Here is a 27080-nt window from a genome sequence, read left to right as displayed (position 1 = left end):
TAAATCTGAATGCGCCGGATGGTTAAGTGGGCGGGGCGTTGGAGAATACAGATCCAGGCCAGATACACACATGGACATGGACATGCTCACTCGCTCACACACACTCACACACACACAAATGAAGTTCAATGCAACCTATCAATAAGCAATCTCCAACCAGGTAATTAACACCAACCACACCCCTGGACTTCTCCGCAGAACCAGTCCCCTTCTGAAAATAAAGACCCAACCTCAGCACTGACCTACAGAAAAACAAACTTCTTGGAAGAGGGGCGTTTGTGTGTCTTTGGATAAAGACTTTGTTAACTTTGGACTGTGTCGCTCTCTCTCTCTCTCTCTCTCTCAAGATGTCTCTTCAAAACATCTGGAAAAATGTGGTTTATCCAGTCGACCGAGGGGGGGGTTTGTATGGGGTTACGGTTGCAGCTTAGAACTGTGCGAAGAGCTGTGTCTAAGCCGGGGTTTTAGTAGTTGAAGGATCGGTTGTTTGGAGGGTAAACATGAAAAAAAGAGACTTAGATATTAAATGAGTTAACTGTAACTGGATGTGGTTTCAATGCTAGACCTCAGTTCAGTTTTTTTTTTTGGGGTGAATGGTGTACTGTCAGTCACACTGTCAATAGCTTCATGAGAGAGAGAGTGTACAGGGGGGAATGTGAATGAAAAAGAGCAAGAGCCGGGAACTGAGAGAAAGAACGAGGGAGTCTGAAGAGACAGAGACAGAGAAAGAGGGAAACGCTGGGAGACAAAGGTGGGTTTCACAGAAGAAGAGCACATTTTCAGACCAAGGTGTGAGATTTGGCCGAGGTGAAGTTTGCTTTCCGCGGGGACGAACCACATTCCATCCGAAGATTTCAAAAATCCTTTCTGAGTCGTCCTCTAAAACGTCCACCATCAATACTGTACGTTCATCTGTCTCTGTCAGCTACGCAGCAAAGAAATGTCCTGATTCAGCAGAAGTCGGTGGAAGTAGTGGTTACATTAGTGACTAATAGCGATATTAGGATGTCCGGCGTTTTATTCTTGAATAAATTCAGTCTAAAATACTTATTACTGATAAAGGCATTTCCTCTTTTGCAATGCATTAGGCTGTGCAAAAACACTGCAGGGACTTAAATGACACAGAGCTCAAGGTTTATTAAAAAAACAACAACATTGGCACGGATTTAGATACAATTTGATTATGAAAGTTTCTTTAAAAAAAACGAGGTCATAGATCACATGATGGAAAATTGGCAGCAGCGTACACACACTTGTCGTAGGTTCCCATCCAAACCGTGTCAGCTTTAACGTATCGGGGCTGTCTCTGGTGTCAGCGGACTGTAATGAAATGGTAATAATAACTCAGCTGTAACCCCCCCCCCCCCCCTCCCAAACACACACACATACACACCCCCACCCCCCAGGTACCAAGACTATGGGCTGTCTCTGTGGCTTTGGTTATCATTTTTAAGGGCACCTGTCTACTTGAGGCCGCTGCCTCAGTTATAGAGTTATGAGTTTCTGAGTGACAGGCAGCAATAAAGAGCTGTTATATAAGTGTGTGTATGGAGGTAGGGTGGGAGGGGTTGCTGGACATCTCTCTCCAGCTGTACTCTTTATTTAGCTTGGCCTACAGAGATATGGAGTGGCTCTGTAAAAACTATCTTCCTCCACACAAAAATAAATGCATTCTTTCTAGCTTGTGTGTGAGTGTGTGTGTGTCTCTTGTAAAAATACATAAACTAAGAGTATATAACTGAGAGCAGCACTCAGACTAAACAGAGGAAAAATTCAGTAGCCCAGCGATATAAAAATGGAATGTATAAAGTAGGTTTTATTGCAGCAGTTGCATTTTATCAATGAAACAACTGAATCTTTTATGTTAGCGGAGTAGCAGCTGAAAGAGTGTGTGTGTGTGTGTGTGTGTGTGTGTGTGTGTATGGGAGGATGGCTATACTTTTTTTTTTCCTAGTTTCCCAGTGTTCCTGACCTCATGGAAATATTGCATAATCACTCTGTGATGGTGTTTCCTTAATCTGAGTCCAGTTATGTTTCATTAGGGACCAACTAGGATCCTTTAAAGGCATCTTATCGTGTATATGCACACGTACGCACACACACACAAACACACGCACGCACACACAAACACACACACACACAGATGCAAACACACACACTCGTGTATGCACAGACATACACACATATGCTCTATCAAATTTTATGTTCAAGCATTTGGAGCATACAGGCATGCACAGAGAAAAATGAAAGACCCCCATGATCATAAAAAAGCAGAGAAAGCTATGGAGAATGATAATCATTATGTTTAGGGAAGTATGGTTTTTCAAAAAGCCCCCTCTGATGTGTTTGCAGAACCCACACCTGATGCTGCCCTGAGGTTTCAGCCTTGATCTCAGCAAAACAACATTTCACACCTGTTGGGCTTATCTGTGAAGCCCGTTTAAGTCGCTTCTACAGCTGGGAAACTCAACTTGTTACTCCTGGAGACATGAAGGACTGAAAATGGATCAGAGACCAGAAGCTAAGGTTTAATGAGAATAGAGATTATTTGTCTCAGGTCTTTTTCAAGGTGGGTTTCAGCAGGGAAAGGGAAAAGACAGCAATGTCAGTTAATGTAGGGTCAAATACATCAGAATCACTTTTATTTACCCAGTACAACAGATGCATGTGCAGTTTGACCAGGCTAATTGGTGTTGACACAATGCAAGACAAAACACACATACAGTGCAGACAATGCATACTGTATGACCAAAAGCTAGACAAAAATACATTACAAGTATACAATCAAAGCCCAAAAATCCTTCTAGCATAGCAGCATCATCACAGTTGTTAACAGCCGTGAGGGAGGCAGTGAGTGTCCGAAAGTGGAATACATAACTAAAAGACCTCTAATATGTACAGTCACACAAAATAACCGTTGCAGATGTCCTCTGGTTCTGGAAAACAGACGAAAACTGGCTCTCAAATCCAGCACAGCTGAACCAAAGAGAGAGGGCACAGGCTATATAAAACTTTAAAGTGCACAGCGATACATTTCCCCAAACTAGCAAGTAGTGGTTTTAACGACATGGGCTGGGCATCGCCGCTCTATCTGCCCTGCTGTATATTTAAGGCTGCTATTTTAGACTACTATATATTTTTTCATAGCCATTAAATGAGGGGAGCAGACAGGGTTGTGGTGAAATCACTCAGAATAAAGATAGGCAGAGATCCTTGAACAAGGTATGGCGCTGACCACCGGGCAACATGTTTCCTCTTAACAAGCCCCATAACAACCAATTACTTGGTTTCTGGCAAGGTGTTACAAAATCAGCGCCACCCTCACCCGTGAGGAAAAATTCAGAACCCGCTGTCAAATCAAGCTCGGAAAATAATGGCTTGGCTTCGGCGACCGCGCAGACCTACTGTTTGATGACCAGTGTAGGATATGTGGCCTATGGAAAGGAAACAAGCGCTCAACATGATGTGGGCGTTCTGTGGCAATAAACAGAGGAATGCAGAGCGCTTTAACACTTGCCAAAGTAAACAAACAAACTTCCCCAATAAGCAAACAACGCACCGGGGTTTCTGCGATATGAAGAGCTCGCTGAAACTAGAACGAAACGGATCCAAAAATCAGCAGTGTTATGCCGTTGCAAGCTGCAATTTGTCCGTCTTCCATCTAATTCTGTGATCAAAGGAACAGAAAAGAGCTGATTAAAGCAGGGCATTGAGGTTTATATGTTGTGCGCGGACACCTATTTTTCTTTTAGGACCTCTATTTATCCTGGCACCCATTTTTTTTAAATTATGGGATGTGCGTAATCTCCTTCTTTCTACCATCAGCCAGGGTACCACCCAGTGGCTGCGGGCCCCATGCCACCCACCCATTCACCCACCGCCACCGGCGCTGACATAAAAGTCACTGCAACCAGCCATCATCAGTGTCTTGGCAACCCCTGAAAAACAGCACACACTTAGAGTCCCTAAACACAACACACACACCCCCATCTGAGCTAACCTGCACTGTGTGCTCGACTACATGGAGTACAAAGGACTGAAAAAGGCGCTCATGCCTAACCTTCCTCACTTTCATGCCATACATTTGGGCTATAAAAGTTTTAGGCACTACTTTTTTCAGATTTTTGATTAGAGGAGAAGGAGGCCTTTCATTGCCATTTTTCATTTACAAAAGAAGCTTTGTGTTCATGACTGCTGGTCTGGTTGTCAGGGTTGTCAGAAAACACTTTTTCATCCTGTTTTTCAAAAAGGAACTGTGATTTAGGCAGTCTGGTATAGACAGCTGAAAAGGCCCAGGGTTTGGCAGGATGCAAAATACCATATCTAATACTCATCACCGTAAAGGAAACTCCACTGACATGCCTGGGCCAAGAAAGGCTTCTTTTGAGAGTATAAGAAAGAACTAGACATGCAAGACTATCATGGAATTTCTTCTTTTCTTCTTGATTTAAAACACCAATTTATTGTGCAATGAACTGAACCTATCCTCATGTTTTAGTATTATTCTCTGCAACAATTCATTTTGCTCTGTTTCCATTTTGGATCATTCCTTCATGGTCTGCCGCCCAAAAGCACCAGGCAGCAGATAGCATGGCACAAGCCTAGTCACAATCCATTGCCCAACAATTTCACGTAGGATTTCTCCTGGGTTCTGACCATCACTGCTCATCAAGACTTTAAGCAGCAGTTGCAGTTGGCGGCGTTTGCGCTGTGGTCTTTTTTTACATCTGCTCCCTTTGTGAGTGGTGAAAACAAATGCTCTAATGGGAGATAATTGCCCTGTGTTGTTTTAGTGTTTGCCCGTCTCTCTGGAGAAGGCTACGGGAATCTCTCAGGCATGGAGATGCTAATTGGTGACGGTAATTGCGCCTATTATTTAATCAGGGGCTCGACACGGAATCATTTTGTCAGATCATTTCAGATTGCGGCGATAAACGAGAAAAGCAGCAGTGCACAGAACAAGAAAAATCAACATTATCATCATCATAACTAATGGAAAGCAGAATATGTTGATTCGTGTTCATTCGAGGCATGTGGAAAACATAGCCTTAAGCTCATAACATTACCCAACAATCACTGCATAAAATAATATAACAACTAACAGCATTTCTGCTCTCTGTTTTTCTGTGTCTGCACTATTTGCCGAGCTCTATTTGCCATTGAACCGGCTGTTTCAAATCCTCCTTGAAGTAAAATCAGAGCATCACAACACCTGGCTTCCCTAGGTCCCATTCATGTGAAAACTATTATCCCTTTATTGACCCCTAAACCCAATTAACAAGCTGGCAGGCACGTTAGAAAACAGGTAAACAAACAGAGCGCGGTTCGCCTCCGCACAGTAGGGAGGGCCGTCTGTTTTCCCAACCCAGAGGGAATTACCGAGCGAGTGATTGTTTTGGCATTTAGGCTGGATGTGACGCCAGTTAGGTGCTGTTTTGGGTCCGTCGGAGGTAACGCTTCGCTTTCCTCAACACTTACACCAGCTCTAATATAGCACGGATGGAGGGAATATAGAGGGAGTCAGACAAGTTGTCTGTGGAGGTGCCTTCACCTCCTAATGAGTCATGTAAGCTTCAAGGAGATGTTGGACAGACTGCAAAATATTATATATTCAACCTTCATTGTGAAAATAGGATTCTCTTGGCACATAATCCATTGCTATTTAACATTATTTTGTCTTTGCAGTTTGGTTGGCCACCTCTGCTCAAACACTGCATAGGAGGTAAGGGATAGATGGGGCAAAACTCACCCCAGAGCCAGACTGGTGCACAACTGGCAACCCTGTTAGGTATTTTAAAAGGCTGAGTGACCAACACCAGTCTGATGTCCATGTATGTGAAACCGTGGTAAACTGTCCTGAAGCTTGGACTCTGTCTCTTGGTCTAAGAGTGAGCATGGCTAAATCTGTCAGCTTGAGGAACAGAATATGACTGGATGAAATAAGAGGCGTTGTTTTTAATATCCTTTAGCAGGAAGCAGGCTTGCTTGTGTATGTGTGAATGGACGGGCAAGTGTGTGCCAAAAATCACACTTACTTGACTGGCTGGCTCAACAAAGCCCTTCGCATGTGTGTAGTCTTTGTGTCAGTGTCTTCAGTCTCTGTGTACATGTGTGAAATATGTTTGTGAGTGAGTATGATGCATCGTGTCTCAATCATATTTATAAGCCAACCGGGGCAGCTGCAGCCTTGAGGTTAGAGAAGCAGGCTTGTGATCGAAGTTAGGTGGCTCAAATAAAACAAATGTATGCATGATTTTATGTCAGTATAGCTTGTCCAGGAGCTGTCAAAGATAGACATGAATAATTTATATGATGGTAGTTAATATTACTAGGTGCAAAACATCAGGAAGGTGCATCTTCTAGGTCATGTCAGATTCAGTTACCTGCGCAGGATGTGTGAGACTTTCAAACGGTTTCTGTGTTTAAGCGCAAAGATTATGTCAGTCTCTATCCAGTTTCAAACACTCCGGTGTGTGTGTCTGTGTTTGTGTGTGTCTGTGCTCATGTAATCATCAGCGCCATATGGCTGTCATGTATGAGTGGAGCCTACTCACGCATGCCGTGTTTTTACTATCCATGTTGAGCTGGACGTTTGCATGTCGCTCCCTGGCCTTCGCACAGCAGGCGTTCTCACACTTTCCCCTCTCTCCATCACCATCCCGTCCTCTCTCTTCCATGAATACATGAGTAAAAGTTAACTGGTAGCATACTACTCATACCAGCTGAGCTAAATCTTTTATAAATTCACCTAAAAACTTCACTTTCAATGGGGTAAATAAGGAGGAAACTAGAAGGGAGGAGAGAGAGAGAAAAAAACTTACTTCTAAACTTACTTCTTTGTCCATGCATACCTATCTAATCCCTAATACCGCCTCGCAGTCTGCAACTCATTCACTACACTGGCCAGTTTTTGGCAACTTAAATTTTATGTGCCTGTGTGTGTGTGTGTGTGTGTGTGTGTGTATTTTGAGGTTACAGAGTGCTTTTGAGAAGCAGAGTGGTGCTTAGTGAGAGATTGAGTGTGAGAGACAGTCGCTCAGAGTTCGCTCAGCATTTATGATTTATGGTAGGGGGGTTGGGAATTATAACAGCAGACACTTTCCCTCATACCACCCCTTCCACCCACCCACACACACACGCACACAGAGGAAGACCTGTGTATTTAAGGGTCCTTAAAAGTCCATTACGCTCATCCAAGGTGTCTAAGGATTTGGCGCGCTGTATACGCTGGCTAATCCTGCAGGAGGATCGCTTCTGGAAGAGAGGCAGAGTTGGGGAAACAGATTCAAACGGTGCAATCATCTCTCCCTCCGTCTCACGCTTTCACATCCAGCCTCCGAAAAGCAATGAGAGGATGCCAGACACGATCAAAGAACAGCGAAACTCATTTTCCCATCAGCAAAGTCGCTTTCCCCCGAGATCATGGCAATTCGTAGAGTGAATCCAAAATGTCACTTCACTGATATACGGTGTGTGTGTGCGTGTGTGTGTGTGCGTGTGTGTGTGTATGGACAGACAGCAGCACAGTGTTCAAACATTGGCTCATGGCTTCTAACTCTGGCAGGATACACTCCGCTGTAAATACTTTCATATTTTTTATTTCTTTTTAGAGCAGACAGTTGTTTGACATTTACATTCTACAGAGACTTTCTGATTTAATGGTCGGCAAAACTCATGAAGGAACTTATAGCACTAATCACAACTTATCCGTCATAGCTGCACACTGCAGTTTCCCCTGGCCAGTGAACAGTGAGGGTGGCCTCCTGTTGAAACCAGCTGCCCACCTTCCTTAACAAATTAATTTCATATGTATTCAGTTTCAATGGGGAGATTTACTGTCACTTGGTGTAAATAATGTTTCAGAGGCCTCTCAGCCCGGGCCAAGTCAAATTTCTGGGGGAAACACTGCTACACACACACACACACACAGGTGTGATTGTACAGTCACGCATACACTTAAACACGTATGCACACACACACACCTTGCTACCCAATCACTTCACTCAAGTGGCGACTGTTCGGCACATTCCAGAGAAGTAACTGAATTAGTCAGGGGAATATCAATTTGTATGTCTGTGTGTGTGTGTATGTGAGAGAGAGAGAGAGAGAGAGGGAGAGAGGGAGAGAAAGTGTGAGAGAGAGTTAATGAGAGGGAACAGACAGGAGAGCGGGCTGTAAATCCCAGTCTGAAGGTTCTGGTTCTAGAGCGGCTGTGTGTTGAGTGACACCCTCAAACACCAACCTCCGCGCTGGTTCAAACAAAACAGGGTCTGTTCCCTCTACACACACACACACACACACACACACACACACACACACTCGCACAAAATCAACCTACTATTACCCTCACGCATACACACCCACGTCCACTTACACTCACACACACACACACACACCCTGCACACACTGAACCCCACCAGGCATCTTCAGCCTCTTCCCAGCACAGCGCAGCCAAAAGTAACACAAGATAACTTAAGGTAAATAAATCGGACGATCACCGGACTCTTGTAAAAGACTGCTAGCCTGCCTATCTCACACACACACACACACACACACACACACACACACACACACACACATTTGCATACACACACTTTGGAGCATTATTGATGCAGAATTCCCTCTTTATTTTTGCCTTTATTCCAGCTTTTCCCTATGCTTTGTTGCAGTTTGCTTCCTGCTTCTATCTATCACACTGTCACTGAGACAGAGAGAGAGAGAAGACAGAGAGAGAGAGAGAGAGAGAGAGAGAGAGAGAAAGAAGGAGAGAGTCTCTGTAATTGACAGTTGTCAGAGAAGGGGTGAAAGTGACAGAGGGAGAAACGGGGGAACACAGAGTTCTTGAGTGAACAGAACTTTCCTCTGAACTTTCTTTCAGACGGAGCGACAGAGGCCATTCCTCCACCAAAATCACAGGCGTACTATCCCTCTTCCACTCCTCCTCTCTTCCTCTCCCTCCTTTCTCCCGGGATCCCTCTATCGGTTTTCTCTTCTGAGTCTTCAGCGACAGAACTCTCTTCAGAAGGAGCGGCGGAGGCCATTCCTCCACCGCATCTGAGGCCTAGCTCACCCCGTCTTTCCTATCTCTCTCCTTTTCTTCCTTTCTCTCCGCGATCCCTCCATCCTCTGCCTCATCTGTGACCTTTTTCAGAAGCCGCCAGAGTGAAGCGTTTCGTTCCAAAAAACCCCCCAAAAAACCCCAGTATATCCATCTTGAAAAAAACGTTACCTGACATTCTCAATATGAAAAGAAAAGTGGCGATGATTACATCCTTTTTAAGACGTGACTCTTTTGGAAGTTAAAAGCTCAGGAATCCTAAACTAATCCTAATATTCAGTAGCTGCTTTTACTTTCATGCCAGCAATCGTTTTTGCCACAGTAGGTGTCACATTTTTCAAATGGCAGATGTCTCATTTCGGAATGAAACGCCGCTTCTTCGCCTCGATCAGCATGATAATGAGAGGGATGCGAACCCCAGGTCTCCTTTTATACGAGGTGATTACTCATCCAGACGCTACACCGTCGTTGTGTTGTGTGTTGGTTACATAAGGATCCGCTTCCGCCTGTAGACTATAGAGCGCGGGGGAGTCGGTGTCTGACGAGGCCCAGGCCCTCAGGCTCTCCGGGCAGAGGCCGCCCCTGCAGGTGGGCCGGGAAACCCATTCATCTTCCAGCAGAGGGATTCCTCGCTTTCACGGTCCACACAGGGCCGGGTGCCGGTGGATTATGAGCAAATAATGTATTTGTTTGTTGCTGTTGTGTGTGTCTGTCTGTGTCTGTTGTGATAGCATGCACACCTGCTCCTTCTTGTATGATAAATTATCAGTTTGCAGCATATGCGGTAGTGTGTGTGTGTGTGTGTGTGTGTGTGTGTCTGTGTCTGACTGTCTATATATGACAATAGTATGCACACCTGCTCCTTCTTATATGACTGACTGCCTGTCAGGGTTTGCAGCTCATGTGTGATAGTCAGCGTGTGTGTGTGTGTGTGCGCTGAGTTTACAGAGCACGTTTGAGAAGCAGAGTGCTGCATGGTGAGTGTATGAGACTGGCAGTTTGAGTGTGCACACACTAATGTGTGCACACTCAAACTGCCAGTCTGATGCAATTAATCTAAAATAAATTGAAATTGCATTATTGCAGTTTCTAAATCACAAGAGGCTGCAAATTGTTTCAGATTAGACAAGGTATTTTTGTGCTATACAGAATCCCTGCTGAGCAAATCAAGTTGTATTTCAGAGGAAAATTATTAGTATTGTTCATGATATCCAATTAAAACCCCAAGTAATAGCAGTTCATTTTGTTCGCACTAAATGTAGGAAGCTGTGTCCTTGTTTTGAAGCATTCAGCAAAATAAAATCAGAAAATCACCTTTTGTCAATATTGTGCAGATGTAGGGCGATAATAGTCTTTCAGTGAAATCATGATATGAAGATATTTTAATATTGTGGCACATTTCTGCTGTCTAAATTGATGATGACAAGCAAATTTTACTTAAAAACTCATAAAATGAGGTATGGTAGAAATATTATTTGAATATTTCTATTTTGTTTGACATTACACCTAAGATTACCATTCAGTTCAATGAGATGAACATTAATTTTATTATTTAACGTGATTTTGCATACATGAACCATATCGTGATATATACTGATATTGAGAAAAATCCTTATGATTATCATGATATTGATTTCACCCATATCGCCCAGCCCTATGCAGCTGTATTGTGCATGCATGTGTGTGTGTGTGTGTGTGTGTGTGTGTGTGTGTGCTGAGGTTACAGAGCACGTTTGAGAAGCAGAGTGCTGCATGGTGAGTGTATGAGACTGGCAGTTTGAGTGTGCACACACTAATGTGTGCACACTCAAACTGCCAGTCTGATGCAATTAATCTAAAATAAATTGAAATTGCATTATTGCAGTTTCTAAATCACAAGAGGCTGCAAATTGTTTCAGATTAGACAAGGTATTTTTGTGCTATACAGAATCCCTGCTCAGCAAATCAAGTTGTATTTCAGAGGAAAATTATTAGTATTGTTCATGATATCCAATTAAAACCCCAAGTAATAGCAGTTCATTTTGTTCGCACTAAATGTAGGAAGCTGTGTCCTTGTTTTGAAGCATTCAGCAAAATAAAATCAGAAAATCACCTTTTTTACACCTAAGATTACCATTCAGTTCAATGAGATGAACATTAATTTTATTATTTAACGTGATTTTGCATACATGAACCATATCGTGATATATACTGATATTGAGAAAAATCCTTATGATTATCATGATTGATTTCACCCATATCGCCCAGCCCTATGCAGCTGTATTGTGCATGCATGTGTGTGTGTGTGTGTGTGTGTGTCTGCAGGAAACCAATCTGACCTAGGGGATTAGTGGCTGACTTGGTGAGTGACTCTCATTCTGTTCCAGATGTTTATCACGTCATAAAGGCCCCAATCCCCCTGTAAGAAGTAGGTAGGAACACAACCTCCTTTCAACACACACACACACACACACACACACACACACACACACACACACACACACACATGCACACTCACTCATTTACTTTGCAGCTGCACCCCAAGTTCCTGCCGTGACAGACATGTTGATAGGAAATCACCTCAGCATCTGATACTGTGTAGAGTATCAACCAGTTTCAAGTGTGTGTGACCCTGAGAACCAGACTAACCACACACACACACACACACACACACACACACACACACACACACACACACACACACTACAATGTGCCTAGATATTTCAAACTGTCCCTTTAGGCACTTGAAGGTCTTCTCTTATAGACAGACAGTCAGATGCAGAGGACAGTTGGTCCCAAACTTGAGAGAGTTCCAGGTGGTCCCAAGCAAGAATAATTTGATCATATGGTCCCATCTACTATATTGACAGTAATACAACTTAAGTCATATCTAACAACAAAAATTCTCTCAGTTGGGGATTGGTAAAAAAAATCTTTTCAAATGGGGACCTATATGCCTAATCTCTCTCTCTCTCTCTCTCTCTCTCTCTCACACACACACACACACACACACACACACACACACACACACACTCTTTCTTTGGGGTGTCCTTGATGTGAAAACGTTTGGGAACCCCTCGCCTACACAGTCCAGCTGATGCTTTTCAAAAGGTGTGTAAATCAATTCATTGTATAATTTTTAAGCCTAAGCCACAGCCCACATTGCTATAAAACAGCAGCATAAAGTCAACCTTTAAAACAGCAAGTGCCGCGCGGTGTGCCAGCGGTGCCAGTCGTGCGTAATGAGCGCTATGGCACCGGACTGGAGCGCACCAGCTGGCTTGCACAGTGCAGATGTCATTCATCACGCACACACTATATAAACCCTTACAGTTGCTAAGTTCCTGTTACCATAATAGATACCAGTCCTGCTCTGACAAGTCAGAGCTGATATTCTAATGACACACAAGGGAGCGCATTCACTTCCAGTTTTGGTTTGGATTATCTGAATTAAAAAAAAAACGTGGGCACAGATTTGGATCGACATCATAATCAAATAAATCAGCGACATTTGTCCATATACAAATGTCCATATACATACCTGTACTGTACGTGGCATGTCAGTCTACAGTAGCCTAATATAAAGCCATTAAGATAGTTTTAAGACTGAATAATCAAGGACACATCATGAAAAAGTAATGCGGGGTGAACGGGGTCGAGGGGACGCAGTGGCCCCCGGTGGACTGCATAAAAAGGCATTTGCCCAGCGGTGAATGGGAGGTAGCAGCCGCGTTAATTCCCCATGCATTTGGATAAACTTGCCTTTACACGTCCCCACAAAAAAAGCAGGTCGTCTGGGCAGGGCAACTTTTATTTATTAATATTCACTTTGATGATGTTGCGGGACGCGCTTTAGCCAGCGAAGGGGAAAAAGTGAAAAGTTCTTACCGAGATACTGTCGGATGTCCAGCAGGATTTTAGGGGGTCCTCCGTTCAGCTGGTAAAAAAGGGAGCCGAAACAGAAGAGGAACAGAGTAGCCATGCAGAAACCATAACCTCGCAGGGAAAATCGCCACGGAATAGCCGAGAGTAAGCTGTACTTTTTGTTGTTGCGCTCTCTAATGTGGTTGGGAGTCGGGTTGTTGCTGTGAAGGGGACTGCCGCTGAAATTCTTCATCATCTCCACCTCACAAAGCGCCGTGGAAAGTCACCCATCCGCCTGTGGAAAGTGAAAGTTCTCGCTTTGAGATCATTTGAGACGGGCAGCCAGTTATTTGGAGACGCGCAGGCACCCAGCTCTCCTCCGCCGACCGCCGCAGCCACGGGGTTGTTTTTTGCGCACAGCGTTTCGCCTCCGCTCGGTCCCGCTCGTCTGCGCTCGTCGTTGGACTGTTCCTTCCTTCCGTCTTTCCAGCGTTAGTTAAGGGTCCATCCTTCTGCTCGGAGTCATTTTTTGGGTGTCAGATTACTGAACGTGGAAAGAGGAAAAACTTCCACCTCACACACAGGATTTTGGGTTGGCGTTGCCGCGCGTAAAACAGCGTCACCCAGCGTTCGGGGAGAGAGGGGGCACGGGGGGGGGGGGGGGGGGGGGGGGGGCTCCAAGACTCCCTGCCCATTCATCCAAATGGGTTTCATCTGAGACAGCTTGCTGTTTCGTAGGCGCCAAGACAGAGAGAGAGTGAGAATAGCTCTATGGAAGGAGAGTTTGAAGTCAGCAGTCAGTTTCCAGTTCATTTTTGTATTGCAGTCAAGTGTGAGAAGGTGACAGCCTTCTACCCTTATGAAAAAGAACTATAGTAATCCTATAAGAAAACTTTAGACTTATTATAGGACTGTAAGTATATTGTAGAACTATTTTTGACATACCATAGAAGGGAAAAAAAACACCTCAAAGTACAATAAGGTCACTCTAAATTCACTATTAAGCACCACAGTCCCTATAGGAATATTATAGAGATTGTGTTTTATAGGCTATATGCTTTCTGGCAAGCAGTTATTGTTCATATAAGGGAACAAGCTGTGTTCTCATTACTTCAGGGTGAGGCTACATGTCAGTTGCATGCTGGTGGGACGAGCCTATTTTGTTCACTTCAGTCAGTCAGTGTGTGTGCGTGCCATGCGTGTGCGTGTGTGTGCGTGCTTTACACTTTCTCTTTCCCCCTCAGGCCTGCTGTTAGGGCTGTTCATCACAAGTGTGCCACATATCTTCCCACAGCATGACCGTACCCTGCTATTAGAGTACACCTGCACTTAGACTACAGCAGTCACTCAGTGCAGTAACTAACTCACTGAAAGGCTACACGGCCATTTTGCTTTCACTGATGACAGCTAGTCAACAGCGGCTGTGTGAAACAATTCAGCCTGAAAGACCAAAGGTAATAAAGGAATGAATCTGTTTTCCTCAGGTAAATGTATTGTAAATCATACAGTGCACTGCAAGCCAGACACAATGAAACAGAATGCATTATAAGCTTATAACCATGGCTGCTTAATCTATCATGAAGCAGGAGTTCATTACACAGAAATATGGATGTCAGCAAGGTCACGGTAAATCCGTTTTACTCTAATCAAAACCCCCAGTAAATAAAATCATAATGCAATTTAGCCGTGGGATTTAAACTAAATCACGTCTGGCAATATGATACCTTTTTATTGTAGGCCTATACCAAGGCATTTTATTTTCTTGGTACGGTTTAAAATCCAATAAAAACTTGAGGTTGGATGTGTGATGCAGGTTTTAGCTGTTGAATCAATAACTAAATTAACCCTTCGACGTTTGTTGTTTGTGAAATTTCACATAGATTCAGCATACAGTGTGTCTGTCTCTCTACCCAGGTTCTTCTAGATGTTGCGTACTCCTTGGAGAGACTCTCACCTCTCTACTTTACTGGAGTAGTAAAGTAGAGAGGTGAGAGTCTCTCCAAGGAGCAGAAGGTCCTCCAGCTCCTCCAGGATCTCCGTCAGGTCTCCACAGCATCCCTCTCCAAAGGCCATACTGCAGCTAGAGAGAGAAAGAAGAGAAGAAGAGACAGAGAGGGAAGGGAGGGAGGGGATGTTGTCTTGTGCCAAACATATCTCACTGCAATCTACACTAAATACTGGAAATATAATAAAATCATTACAATCATCAAACTCTGGAATTGGCTCAACCTCTCATCAGATGTGCCAGAGTTTTGGTGAAGTGCTGTCAGCACGGTTCACACCACACCGACACAGACACACATGCAAAACAAATGCGCTGTAAAACCTTGGCCTCTGCTGGAAGAGGAAACTGATAGTGTGTGAGAAGAATAAGGGTGGGAGGGGGGGTGGCAAGTTTGCACTTATTTGACAATCGCTTTAAATGGTCCACTACTTTTGTAGTAAGGGGCCCCCAAAGAGTGGCGACAATCCAATTAAGTTCACTTACCGGAATAGGAGTCGAGGGATAGAGGAGGATTTACCCTGGAAGGTTGATTCAAACACTTGGATTTGCCTGCCAAGGGGAAGTAAACTCTAGGAATCAGACTTAATCACACCACAAACCTTCAGAAGAAGTAATTGGAGGCCTTGGAGGCAGTAAATTTGCTGTTTATGCAAAATCTCATCTCTTTCTCAGCAGAGTCGAGTCACAGGGGCAGTGTAGAGGGAAGCAGGGTTGCATAGTGAGTAGGATGACAGTCCCTAGACCCAAGTTCAAGCCAATTTCCCTATAAGGACCAATAAAGTGTCATATTATCAGTGCATCTTAATATATCAGTGCACTTGAGGAGTCAATGTGGAATCATTATGACTCTTATGACTTTGTACTGGGGCTCTGCTAATTGTTGGAGGCCTGTGATCATTGGGTGCACGCTGTGATCCACTCATAATGAGGAACAATGACTGTCTAGGTATGTTGTAAACTGAGGCTTGGGCTCAATATAGGAATGCTCAACAAAACCAGTGAAAAATTGTGATTGCCCAGCAGAATTTGAAGGGATTCTCAGTTTGGGAGATAAAACGGCACATAACCAAAAGAGAAGCAGCAAACACAGCCGTACAGAAACTATCACCCCGCAGAGAAAAAGCACACCAGAATAATCGGAAGTGAGCCGAGGCAGAAATTCTTCATTGCAATAAAGCCTCATCCTTTCCTCCTGAGATATTTTAAATTGGATGAGCAATTACGTCTGTGAAAGAGAGAGTCGTGAACTGGAAGCGAACTCCTCATTACAGCCTTGTGAAGGAGGAAGATCATTCTTACGACAGCTCTTCTTTTTGTTTTGTTTTTCAACGAGAGCAGACGCACTAAGCAGGCGGCGGTCTCGTGCTTCCTGGAGGAAATGCTTGTCCAGTTTGTGTCTGCGTGTGTGTGTGTGTGTGTGTGTGTGTGTGTGTGTGTGTGTGTGTGCGCTTATGTTTCCTTTCAGATTTAATTAAAAAAAATAGAAAACACCCGCACTCGCATGTAAAAGTTACAGGAGAAGCTGACGGAGACGGGCATTGCTACTCTGGTTCAGTGGTTCCCAAAGTGGGGTCTGGGGACCACCAGGGGTCCTTGAGGGGGGGTCCAGAATGTCCTTGACTAAATGAAGATTAGTTTATTTCACTCTTTAAATGTCAGTACAATGAGAGAATGTATAAAGATGAATTTCTTCTTCATAGGTTATTTCCCTGCCTACAGTATAGACAGTTATGCAATTCTGAAGTCTAATAAAAAGCTTCTCAGATGGAGTTTCTCAGAGCAAGATGTTATCGAGCGGGGGCTCCACGGTCTAATGCCTATCTATCTGGGGCTTCTTGACATGCAAAAGTTTGGGAACCCCTGCTAGCTCCCTTTCATTGACTACAGCTGTATTGCAGCCGGAGCCAGAGAGCCTATCGACCTACAGAATAAAGCTGTAGTGGAGCCGGCTGGCGCGGCCCAGAGCAGATGTGTACAGTTTTCTAAACCAGGCATTACAAGCCAGACACAACAAGACACAATGCATTTTAAGCTCCTTGTTTCTCAGTTCCGTGCCTACTAAACCTTACACAAAGCAAGATGAGTTTATTATTCATAGATACAGATGTCAAGGTCACAACATTTTTTTTCCCCCTTCTGACCAAACCCCAGAACATTAATATGAGCTTATTGTGTTTATTCTTATACCTGGCAGCAGGATAATAACATGTTTGACTTGGAGATTTTAATCAAATCAAGTCTGGTAATATTATTCCTTTTATTGTGTATCAACACTTTTTCATCTTTAATTTTAAAATGCAATTAAGGAAGTTATCAACGGGCCAATGTGCGATGTAGCTGTTAACCACAATGATGAAAGGAGCCAGTAGCACAAGCCCACGCCTTCTCTTTCTGTGTGTCTGTGTGTGTGTGTGTATGTAAGTGCATAAGGACAAGCAGAAAGATTGTATATGGCAAGAAAGAGTTTTTATTATATTTCAGAATGACAAATAGTTATGGACATTACTTTTTTTGTTTCAATACACAAGCAAATCTGTATGGACAATCATTAGCTAGATGAAACCAAATAAAATAATTTGTACACTTATATTTTACAATACATACTGTAGCTTCTCACTGGCTAAAGCAATATGCATTTTGCAGGAAGGTATTGCTATTCATATAGTACAGCTAATTACAGTTGATATGAAAAAAAAGCAAAAATAAGTTATTTTAAATATCAATTACATATACAGAATGTGCAACTTCTGCTAAGCATTTCATATATGTAATTAAGAATTTATTTTTGTAAGACTGCAAAAACAAATTGGAAGTGAGTAACTGGAACAGGTTAATTTGTGAATGATTATTAACATTTGTACATTGACTTGGCATTGGGAACTCAATACTAAAGTAAAATACCAGCATAACCCACTGAAACCCTTTACAATACCTGACAACAACTGTCCGCTTATGGACCTCTGAACAAAATGTAGCCAATTTCTCCTATAAAACAGCTAGATTTACCCTCTAAAGTGCATTTACAGTGTCAGTATTTTCATTCTTTACAAAATACATAATCAAAGTTGGGTCGTTTTTTTTTTATTTATTTTTTTACAACGACCTCCATTCTAGCTAACCCAGAGCACCACTTTGATTGACGAGGAAAAAAGGCATCAAACGTCTATCGAGTGCCCACTGCAAAAGCATCCTCTAAATTTAGCAATAACACTCGGTCAACTTCTATCATGAAAACTCCAAATCCAGGGAATAAGACTTCAGTTCAGTTCTGGCTATCAAGGATAGACCTTTACTATTTAAAAAAGAAAAAACCTCCACACCAGCAATGAATATTGTAAGCTAGATGTCATGAAAAGTGTGCAACAGAAAGAGCTTCAATGAGATTCAGGTTGTTTTCAATTCATCAGCTACAGTATTTGGCCCAAAAGTTTTGTAAAAGGCTGACTGGAATGACCCACGACTCAGTTTTCCCTGATTTACAAAACAATTTAGTGTCCCAGTGTGTGTTGACCTGGGGAATCCGCTTTACACCTGATGTCACATTCTCCTTTTACCATCTGTCCTCAGTGCGTCCCTTCCTAAGATCCCTTCCTCTTTGCCATGGAAAAAATAAAGGGCCAATCCGTAACTTCGGCTTGGCACACCTCTTGTTGAAACACTGTCATCCCACCCCTGGACCTGAATTTTGAGTTATTATTGGTTAGGAAAGTTCCAACGAGGTTATTATACATCTGCAAATCAAATTTGTCAAGATTGGAACCAAAATTTAGACGGTCCAATAAATTCCAGATATGACAACCCAGATGTCAGCTGTGTCTTTGGAACATCTCTATTTTCTCCTCACTCCCTCTCCCACCATCCTCTGCATGGATCATGTACAGTGTGTGTGTGTGTGTGTATGCCTGTGCCGAGCAGTGCTTGGGATGTTCAACATGGGACGCTGTGTCATCCCCACGGTTTAACATCTGGGCTTCCACGAGTATAGAAACCGTATTTCATTCTGAGATGCGTGTTGGTGGGTCTTCAGAAATGTAATTTATTCGTCCACATCCATATGCATCAGCGGATCATCTGCTTGAGTGTGTGCATGAGTGTTTGTCAGTTTGTATTAATCTTAAAATCACCATCTCAATTATCTCTCACACTTGGACACATTCAGAACATACAGGCCTGGTGGTCTGATATGGTAAATGCTGGGTATATGAATACTATATGCTCTATTTGATGTAGCTATTCATTTATAATGGTAAGGCAACTAAAAATGTGCTTGGATACACATGGAAGATATTGTCTGCTATTAAAAGCCGATCTCCCATAGTGATTATTGGAGCAATATAGAGCTTTTTTTGTAAGACTCTACATAATGATAAAGGGCATGCATCCAAGATACGTTGTGAAATTGGACATATAATCTGAAATATAAAATTGTGTTGACAGCTGTCTCTACTTAGAAATGACTGAGAATTGGCCTCAAAATAAGGCTGTAACATTCAAAAGGCAAAAACACATACAGTACACATTTTAACATATAAAACCATTTTGAAATTAGGATATGTGGTACGGTATAATACAGAAACATGATACAAAATAAGCCATTTAAAATCTCAAAACAACCAGTTATTCATCGTTTGCTTTAGGTGTTTAGTTGATTAAAAGTCCAAACATTGACTGAGTTCTTTAACTGTAACAACTGTGAATCTATTAGTGGTAATGAAACCTGTGAATGATAAAGAAATCGCTTTGGCCAAGCTACATCCTTAAGAGACCCTCGGATAGTTTTGTCTCGCGCAAGAGATGAAAATGAAGCACTTTTGAAACGCGAGGAAATACTGATAAACAGTCTTCCTTTATAAAAAACGTCCATCCTAGAAAAGAGTGTGCTATCTTCCTTAAAGGCAGATCCAAGTCTTGTGTTTTTTAAGACCTTCGGGATGTTCTCAGAATGGAAGCCATCCCACAGACTGAGTCTAGAGTCTGGGTTAAAAAGGCATCTGATATCTGGTCTTGGCTTTCAGGGACAAACTCCCCAATGCCGTAAACATTTGAGAAAAAGAAGAGAGAGAGAGAAAGACTGAAACAGAGACAGAGAGAGAAAGAGAGAGGGGGTAGCCCATTACAAGTCTCAAGTGTGATGTCGGTTTGTCTATCGTCCAATCACAAGTCTTGACAGGTGCAAGATAGGAAGTAGTGCCGCGGCCACTTGCATGGTCGTTCAGGCCTGTGGCCAGTTTGCCAGTGACCACTCGTTGACCGCGTTTAAATGTACTGACCAATGAGCTGAAACCTGCATCCGTTCACCGATCTAATTCCACACGCATGGTTATGACTGCACCTCTCTGTGTGCAGGGACCAGTTGCGCCTCGCTGACCAGCCGGCGGGCGTGTCTCTCATCCCGAACGCCCGCTTTCAATACGCTGCTCTCCGTCAACAAGGCCGCGCGGCTCAGTGTATCGACCCCCGCCGCCGCCAGGGGCGCGGCGTACATGGGCAGGCCGATGGAGATGAGCCAGTCGGAGACGGTGCTGATGTTACCAGAGGACAGAGGCTTCCGGCACATCTCCGTCAAACCTCCAGAGGGGATCTGAGGAACAGGATGGAGGAAAGACAATATTAAGCCCCCTTGCTGATGATGTCACATTATGTATAGAGGCCTTGCAGGTGGTGTAACCCTCTGGCGGCCATAGTGGAGGTCCTCAAACAACACAACAGCTGGTTGTGTTGTTTGCTTATGTCTCGACAGATAGAAATGGATAGACAATTTCTGTGCTGTTTTTGACTGTTTTTTGAGAACTGATAATTTCCCCACCGACACATCAATTTTGTGTTTAGATAACGTCAGCTTGTTAGCTAGCTAGCCATAGTATTTGGTTAGCTAACTCTCACTGCCCTGTTATCGCATTTCACACTAGGTAATATAGAAGCTAGCGTTAGTATTGGTTACTTCACATGTTAACATTAGCATAAGTTGTTTTGCTAATTAGCCCACTAGCTAGTTAGCTTGCTAACAATGCAGAAAATAGCAACTGTTCAGGTTAACTGAGTGATTCAAGCTAAAACTCGTAGTTTAGAGTCAAGGACTTAAGGAGCAAGGACAGAAGACAAGACAATTTCCTGTGTCATAGTAACCTAAATTTGTAAACAAATCTCCCTTATCAGACTGTTCACTTTAATACGTTATAACATTAATTAATTGACCTACACCCACATCACAACAATCTTTTTTTTTAGGTATCTGGCCTGGTTGTTACAGCCTATATTTAGCCTAGGCATTCTCTACTGGACCTCCATGATGGCGCCAGCCATGGTTGCTAGGAGATTTGTGACACAACCGCAAAGCCTCTCTTTACCAGCCTGCATTGTTGTTTTATAGGAAAGCCTCATTACGCTCATAAAAGTCTGGCTCTATGATTTTTATAATTGTCACAGTTGATACAGAAGAAGTAGCGCTGTTGACTTACAGCCATGCGGTGTTGTTTGCGGAGCTCTTTGACGCGGAGCTGGTCCATGGTGGAGGCCACGTCCTTGACGGGCTGCTCCAGGTCCTCAGAGTATCGCTGCACCAGGGGCTGGGGGATCCCACACCGGCCATGCTGGAGGACGGGACGGATGGAGAAAAGAGACAAAGAGCGACATTGGACATGACTACATGGAAAGAGGAATACACTTGCATACAATAAAACTAGGTGTCAAAAAAAATGGATATCTCCACAGTAAGGGAGATTTGTCTGTTGAGAGATCAAACCTCATCATCGACACTGACTTTTACCAGTTCAAGACTATAAAGTCACAGACTGATAACACAAAATGTATTCAAGACCTTATCCCCCATTTAATATGGTCACAGAGTTTGTCAACTGGAGTCTGAATGAGAACCGCATGTTCCCGGCAACATGAACTGGATTGACGTAAAGGAGCGTTTTGACTTTATATGCTCATTGTGGACATTATGAGGACTGAGAAGCTCTGATCTGGTTGTTTATGGGTGAATGAAGCAGACTAATAATGTCACATTACGGGCCAACGTACAGAGGAGCTGCTGGCTGGGTAATAAGCACAATCTCAAAGGGAGCCAGGGAGATATGAAGACAACACTGTCATAAAACTGTCTGATTTAAAGTACAGGGGGTAGAATGAGAGAGAAGGAAAGAAAGAAAGAAAGAAAGAAAGAACGAAAGAAAGAAAGAAAGAAAAAGAAAGACCACATGTGCAACAAGTCAAAACATGATTAAGGACCCAGTGAGCAGTGACTAAGAAGGAAAAAGCTCAGCAGAAAACTGATGAACACTCGCTCTTTCTTTCTCTCTCTTTCTTCCTTTCTTTCTTTCCCTCCACTTCCCTTCCTTGTTCTCCCCCTCTCTCTCTAGACACCTGGAGCTGTGGCGGGTCTCCAGCAAGGCCTGGTCGGGTCGGCCAAACTGGACCGGAGGTCTAGAGGGGATGAAGGGGTGGGTGGATAGAGGAGAGGAGGGAGGGACGGAGAGCTAGCCATACAGCCCAGTATCGTGCCTGAACTACCGTACACACTGCCAAGGTACCAGGGCCGCTCACAGGCCTTTGGGCAGCCAGCAACCACATAGGTTGGATCACTGCACTTTATAATCTGATTTTACTCTTTCCTATTAGGTCTCATTCTTGCACATATTGCTCACTTTAATGCAAATTAGCCCACCGCAGACGGGAAGAGCTTATTTCAAAATTATTTCAAAATTATTTTCAGTCTATTTGACCTTTGGCAGTAAGATTTTCATCTACAAATTGAAGTACTGATTGCATTCATGATTATTCCGTAAATGTTACTGCTACAGTAGCAGTGTGCCTCTGGTGTCTCTGCCACTCCACTTCTGACTAATAGGAATCCAGCAGAGCTGTGCTGTGGTCTTGCACACTATTTCTCACCTCATCCCTTGATGCCTCTGGGTGTGTGTGTGTGTGTGTGTGGTTATCCTGGCAGCGTCAGGGGCTCCACCATGTTAAAGGGGCCCAGCCTGGGGTCTGGCGAGTGGCAGAGTATTTTATAACCCCGTCTGCCTTCAGTGAGATTCAGCCCGTAAACTTAACAGTCTGAACCGCATCATAGTAATACTCAGCCCGCAGTCTTTCCCCCTCATAGGCAGCTTCTTTATTATTGCATACACACACACACACACACGTGTAAATGTGCTTGCATACAATCAAATAGGCATGTGCACTCACACACACACACAAATTTTCACTCTATTAGTCTCTATTTTTAAGCCAAATGCCTTCCAAAACAAGCCACTGATGTTGTTGGCCTAAACACAGAGCAATTTGGATCCAAGCTACAGTCAAATTATGACTGAGTCAAGTTAGGCATGTTACGATGCAAAACCAAAAGAGTTTGACGCCAGACAAAATATAACCTTGGGGTGTCTCAGAGCACCAGTTTGACATTTACCATGGAAATATGACTTAATGCCTGTGTTTTGTTATGTGCTGGCCAAGATGTGGGTTTTAATTATTATTTCTCAGCTCATCTCCTTACCTTAGTGTGTGTGTGTGTGCACATGCATTCATGTTGAATTATGAAATAGTTAAATACAAGAGACTACAAGCCCCATCGACCCATCAAACCACTATAAGAATGTGGTGTATGGGTGTGCCTCAGCCTCGAGTGTTACCATGATTAGAACACATTAGTACATTCATATTCTATATGTGTATTACTATATTACTATCACATTGCTTCTCTAGGATATACACTACCAGTCAAAAGTTTGGACACACCTGATTGAATGTACTATGTTTTTCATTATCTCAAATCCACTTTGACCTAAAGGCTTATGCTTAAATGATTGAAATTTGTTTCTTAGACAAATATAAATAGTGAAGTTGATGCCTATGTATGAATTTCTTTCCAAAGCCTTTGCCTTTCCATCAAGGCAAAGGGTGGCTACTTTAAAGAATCTAAAATATAAGATATTTTAGATTTTAGAGAAGATTTTGATTTGTTTAACACTTTTTTTGTCACTGCATAATTCCATGTGTGTTATTTCATAGTTTTGATATCTTTAGTATTATTCTAAAATGAGAAAAAATGTAAAAAATAAGTGTAAATAGTAAATAGTGTAAAAGGTTCAAATTTGCGTAACTAACTGTCCATATTACCACCAAAAAGTATCCTGAATGTATCTTGTACTATAACTTTGGGGCTATGATACTTGAACTGACCTTGTCAGAGTAGGGCTCCTCTGTAAGATCGATGCCCTCCGCCTCCATCCGCTGCTCCAGGAGAGTGAGCAGGTCAGGACTCATCTTGGCATGGGACACCTTCCTCGCGACAGCCACCTTGCCCCCCAGGTCCGACAGCCAGGGAGGCGGCACGGCCGGAGGGGTGCCTGGCTCCTCTCCCGTAGATGAGGCTGATGATGTGGCACAGGGGCTGGCAGGGGTGCTGGGGGTCTTGGCGGGCAAAATCGGGGTGCTGGGGCTGGGGCTGCTGCTGCTGCTGCGGATCACCGGGCTGGTGGGGTGAGAGCGGGTGAGGGAGTGGGTGGGGGAGGGAGTGGGAGAAGGAGAGGAGGGCAGGGAGAGAGGGGGGTGACGCAGCCCGTTGGCCAGCCTTTCCTTAGACTTCTTGGCTGGGACAGGGGGAGGGACCGGGGGCTTTTTGGGGTGAGTCCGGATGATCCTCTCCCCGCTCGCGTTAGACTCGGGGGGGCTCGGAGTCAGACTGGAGAGGGGCTCTGGAGGGTTGGGGGCTGGGGTGGTGGGGCAGGGGGGGCGGAGAGGCAGCTGGGAGGGCACGGGCGGCCGGTCAGCCCGCGCCTTAGGGCTCACCGCTGGAGCTCCGTTCTGAGCCGGGGATCCCCTATCTCCACATGCCTTGACGGGGCTGCTGTTGCCCGACTTTGGCCCTTCCTTGGTGGGCTTGAGCTCCAGGCTGGCGTCTTTCTTCTGATCGAAGGCCTGCTCCCAGTGGAGGTCGCCCAGGGAGTGCGAGCGTTTCCACGGTCCGGTGGGCTGCGGGGGTCCGTCCAGGTCCTCGCAGCTGCGGCTGGCTGGGATGGGGGACTGTCGCTGGGCTTTGCGCAGCCCCAGCAGGCTGAAGCCTTTCAGGGAGGGCTTGAGGAAGAAGCTCTTGGGGAACTTGGTGCGCTGGTTCTTGCCAGTCTGCTGCAGGGCCTCTGTAGAAAGGGTCATGGGCAGGGTGGGGTAGTCCGGGGACTGGAGGCCTGCTGAGGAACGACTGGAACGGGAAGCCTTCCTGCTCTTACCTGCAAAATGGAAATATTCAACTGCACTTAGAAATGAGATGCAAGCACTTTCATCCTGGTAAAACCAAAATGCCTCGACTGTTGAAACATTCATTAAGCTTTTCCCTTCTTTTGTAAAATACAGACAGGGAAAAGGTCCCTAACTATGCAACTCGCCACAATGTCTTCACTAATTTAAGAATTAGATCCATAATACATAGACTCCTTATGACTCAGCATTACTGTATTTTTCTGCCTCAACTGCTATTTTGCCACACTTCTGCTTTTTGTGTTTCCTATTGCACTAATATTAGCTGCTGATTCTAACAGAAGCAAAGAGGAAATTGCTGTGGAGAAGGCTAGGAAATTATGTACCCATTTGAAAGTGTTGCGTGATATACAAAAGTTACAGTATGTTTACACAAAAAGCAGAACATGTTCACCTAAACTAATTATTTCCTACCAGTCTGCCAGAGCAAGACATCTGAAAACTAAACTGATACAAACATTAAAGTTTGTTTGTTCAAAGCCGATCTGTGGACTACAGTCATAGGGGAGAGAGAGAAATGTTGGGGAGAGAAGGGTGGAGTGCCATTGGTATGAGCTAGCTCTTTAGCTCTTTGACTCCTGACCAGACTGGCTGATTTGTTATTGTCATAACAGGAATCACAACTAAAAATATCTGGACAGGAGGGTGCTTCAGGACACCACAGCAAAGGGCTGAAGCCAACTTACCATCTATCTCCAGGCTTACAGAGCGAAATGGAAGGATGAAATGGATGGGGTGCCATATAGTATGGCATGCCAAAGATTTTAAATGGTGTGGTGACAGAAACTAGTTCACCAGATGACATGTTATGAATCGTCTTGAAGCTTTCTTGAAATGTTTAAAAAGCAGAGTGTATTGGTGTGTTTGCCATAGACATTTGTCTACACAGGATAATATTATTTCCATTACTTTGCAGTTCCAAGATATACAATCTCATTTTAATCACAGTGTTCATTTTCAGATATGAAATCAGAGGGGAAAGAGGTCTATTGACTATGAAGTAAAACTTCTCTTTAAAAAAAAAAAGATCAATGGTTTACTCTCCATGCTCATACATTTTAAAATAGAATACTGGCTGAGACGTGCGTACCTATTCATCACAAAAAGACAGATATTTCAAAGAATTGCCAATGCTCATTTGTGATGCTATTGATATATTGTGTGTAAAAGCACTGCAGAACAAGTCTACCTTCTCGTTCAATGGTGTTTCACCAAAGGAAAAGAAGGGACTTCATTGTGTGGTAGATACAGTATTGGATGAATTGTGTTGCATCAGTAATTAGTTATACACTGAAACTCAAGTCTACACTGATGATAGGATTGGATGTGTAAATTAGAACTACTGGGGATGTAGAGGACAAACCCACCTAAACCCAGTTTACCCAACTTTTTTATTTGTTAAATAGTCTTTACCCAGCTTTTCAAGCAGATATAAATCTTTAATCTCTATGATATAAATTAATTGCAATTAGCATCAGACTGATCTAAGGTACATGAAAAGATGGTCTTCTTAAGTAAATAAAATATAACATTCTGAAAGTGGCCATTGGTGATTGTTCGCCTTATGTTGATCACTGGCTGGAGATCATTGTTTACCCCTCTTTTGTTTAATTGACCGCTACATCACATCTTAGAATTACATAATGTATGCATATGGAAATGATGAGTGACAGTTGACAGATTAAAGATATGATATGAGGCAGAATAACTATGTCTAGTCACAGGAAAATTTATCAGACAAGAAAGTCTATTAATCGAAACAGCATAGATTCAGGGCTCTACAGTAACAAGGAGAACATTTACAAACATAATCTGTGTAATAATTTATAATTCCCCTCTATTCTTTTAATTTGAAGTTGCATGTTTTCCTTTTCCAATTTTCTAGGTAGCAAATATAATTTTTTAGAAACA

General features: G+C 43.5%; 2 protein-coding genes across 3 annotated transcripts in view; both read right to left on the bottom strand.

The window, feature by feature from the left end:
• The window catches only part of usta (uronyl 2-sulfotransferase a), a 57660-nt gene extending 44305 nt beyond the window's left edge, over nt 1–13355 (bottom strand). The window contains exon 1 of the mRNA XM_071518880.1: nt 12926–13355. Coding sequence (XP_071374981.1) covers nt 12926–13157 — 232 coding nt within the window. The 5' untranslated portion in view covers nt 13158–13355. The remainder of the gene's footprint in view (nt 1–12925) is intronic.
• Nucleotides 13356–17363: 4008 nt separating this feature from the next.
• Nucleotides 17364–27080, bottom strand: part of LOC139643663 (SAM and SH3 domain-containing protein 1-like) — a 59646-nt gene continuing 49929 nt past the window's right edge. For both annotated transcript variants that reach the window (XM_071518878.1, XM_071518879.1), the window contains 3 exons: nt 24096–25141; nt 21365–21496; nt 17364–20487 (listed from right to left, as the gene is read on the bottom strand). In XM_071518878.1, the coding sequence (XP_071374979.1) occupies nt 20227–20487; nt 21365–21496; nt 24096–25141 (1439 nt within the window). In that variant the 3' untranslated portion in view covers nt 17364–20226. The remainder of the gene's footprint in view (nt 20488–21364; nt 21497–24095; nt 25142–27080) is intronic.

Source organism: Centroberyx affinis, unplaced genomic scaffold (assembly GCF_046629955.1).
Source record: "Centroberyx affinis isolate AG114_WGS23_722 - 3 ecotype Tasmania unplaced genomic scaffold, CSIRO-AGI_Caff_v1 ptg000640l_1, whole genome shotgun sequence".
Taxonomy (NCBI): domain Eukaryota; kingdom Metazoa; phylum Chordata; class Actinopteri; order Beryciformes; family Berycidae; genus Centroberyx; species Centroberyx affinis.
Note: the sequence above shows the minus strand (reverse complement) of the source record. Positions and strands in the feature narration are given on the sequence as shown.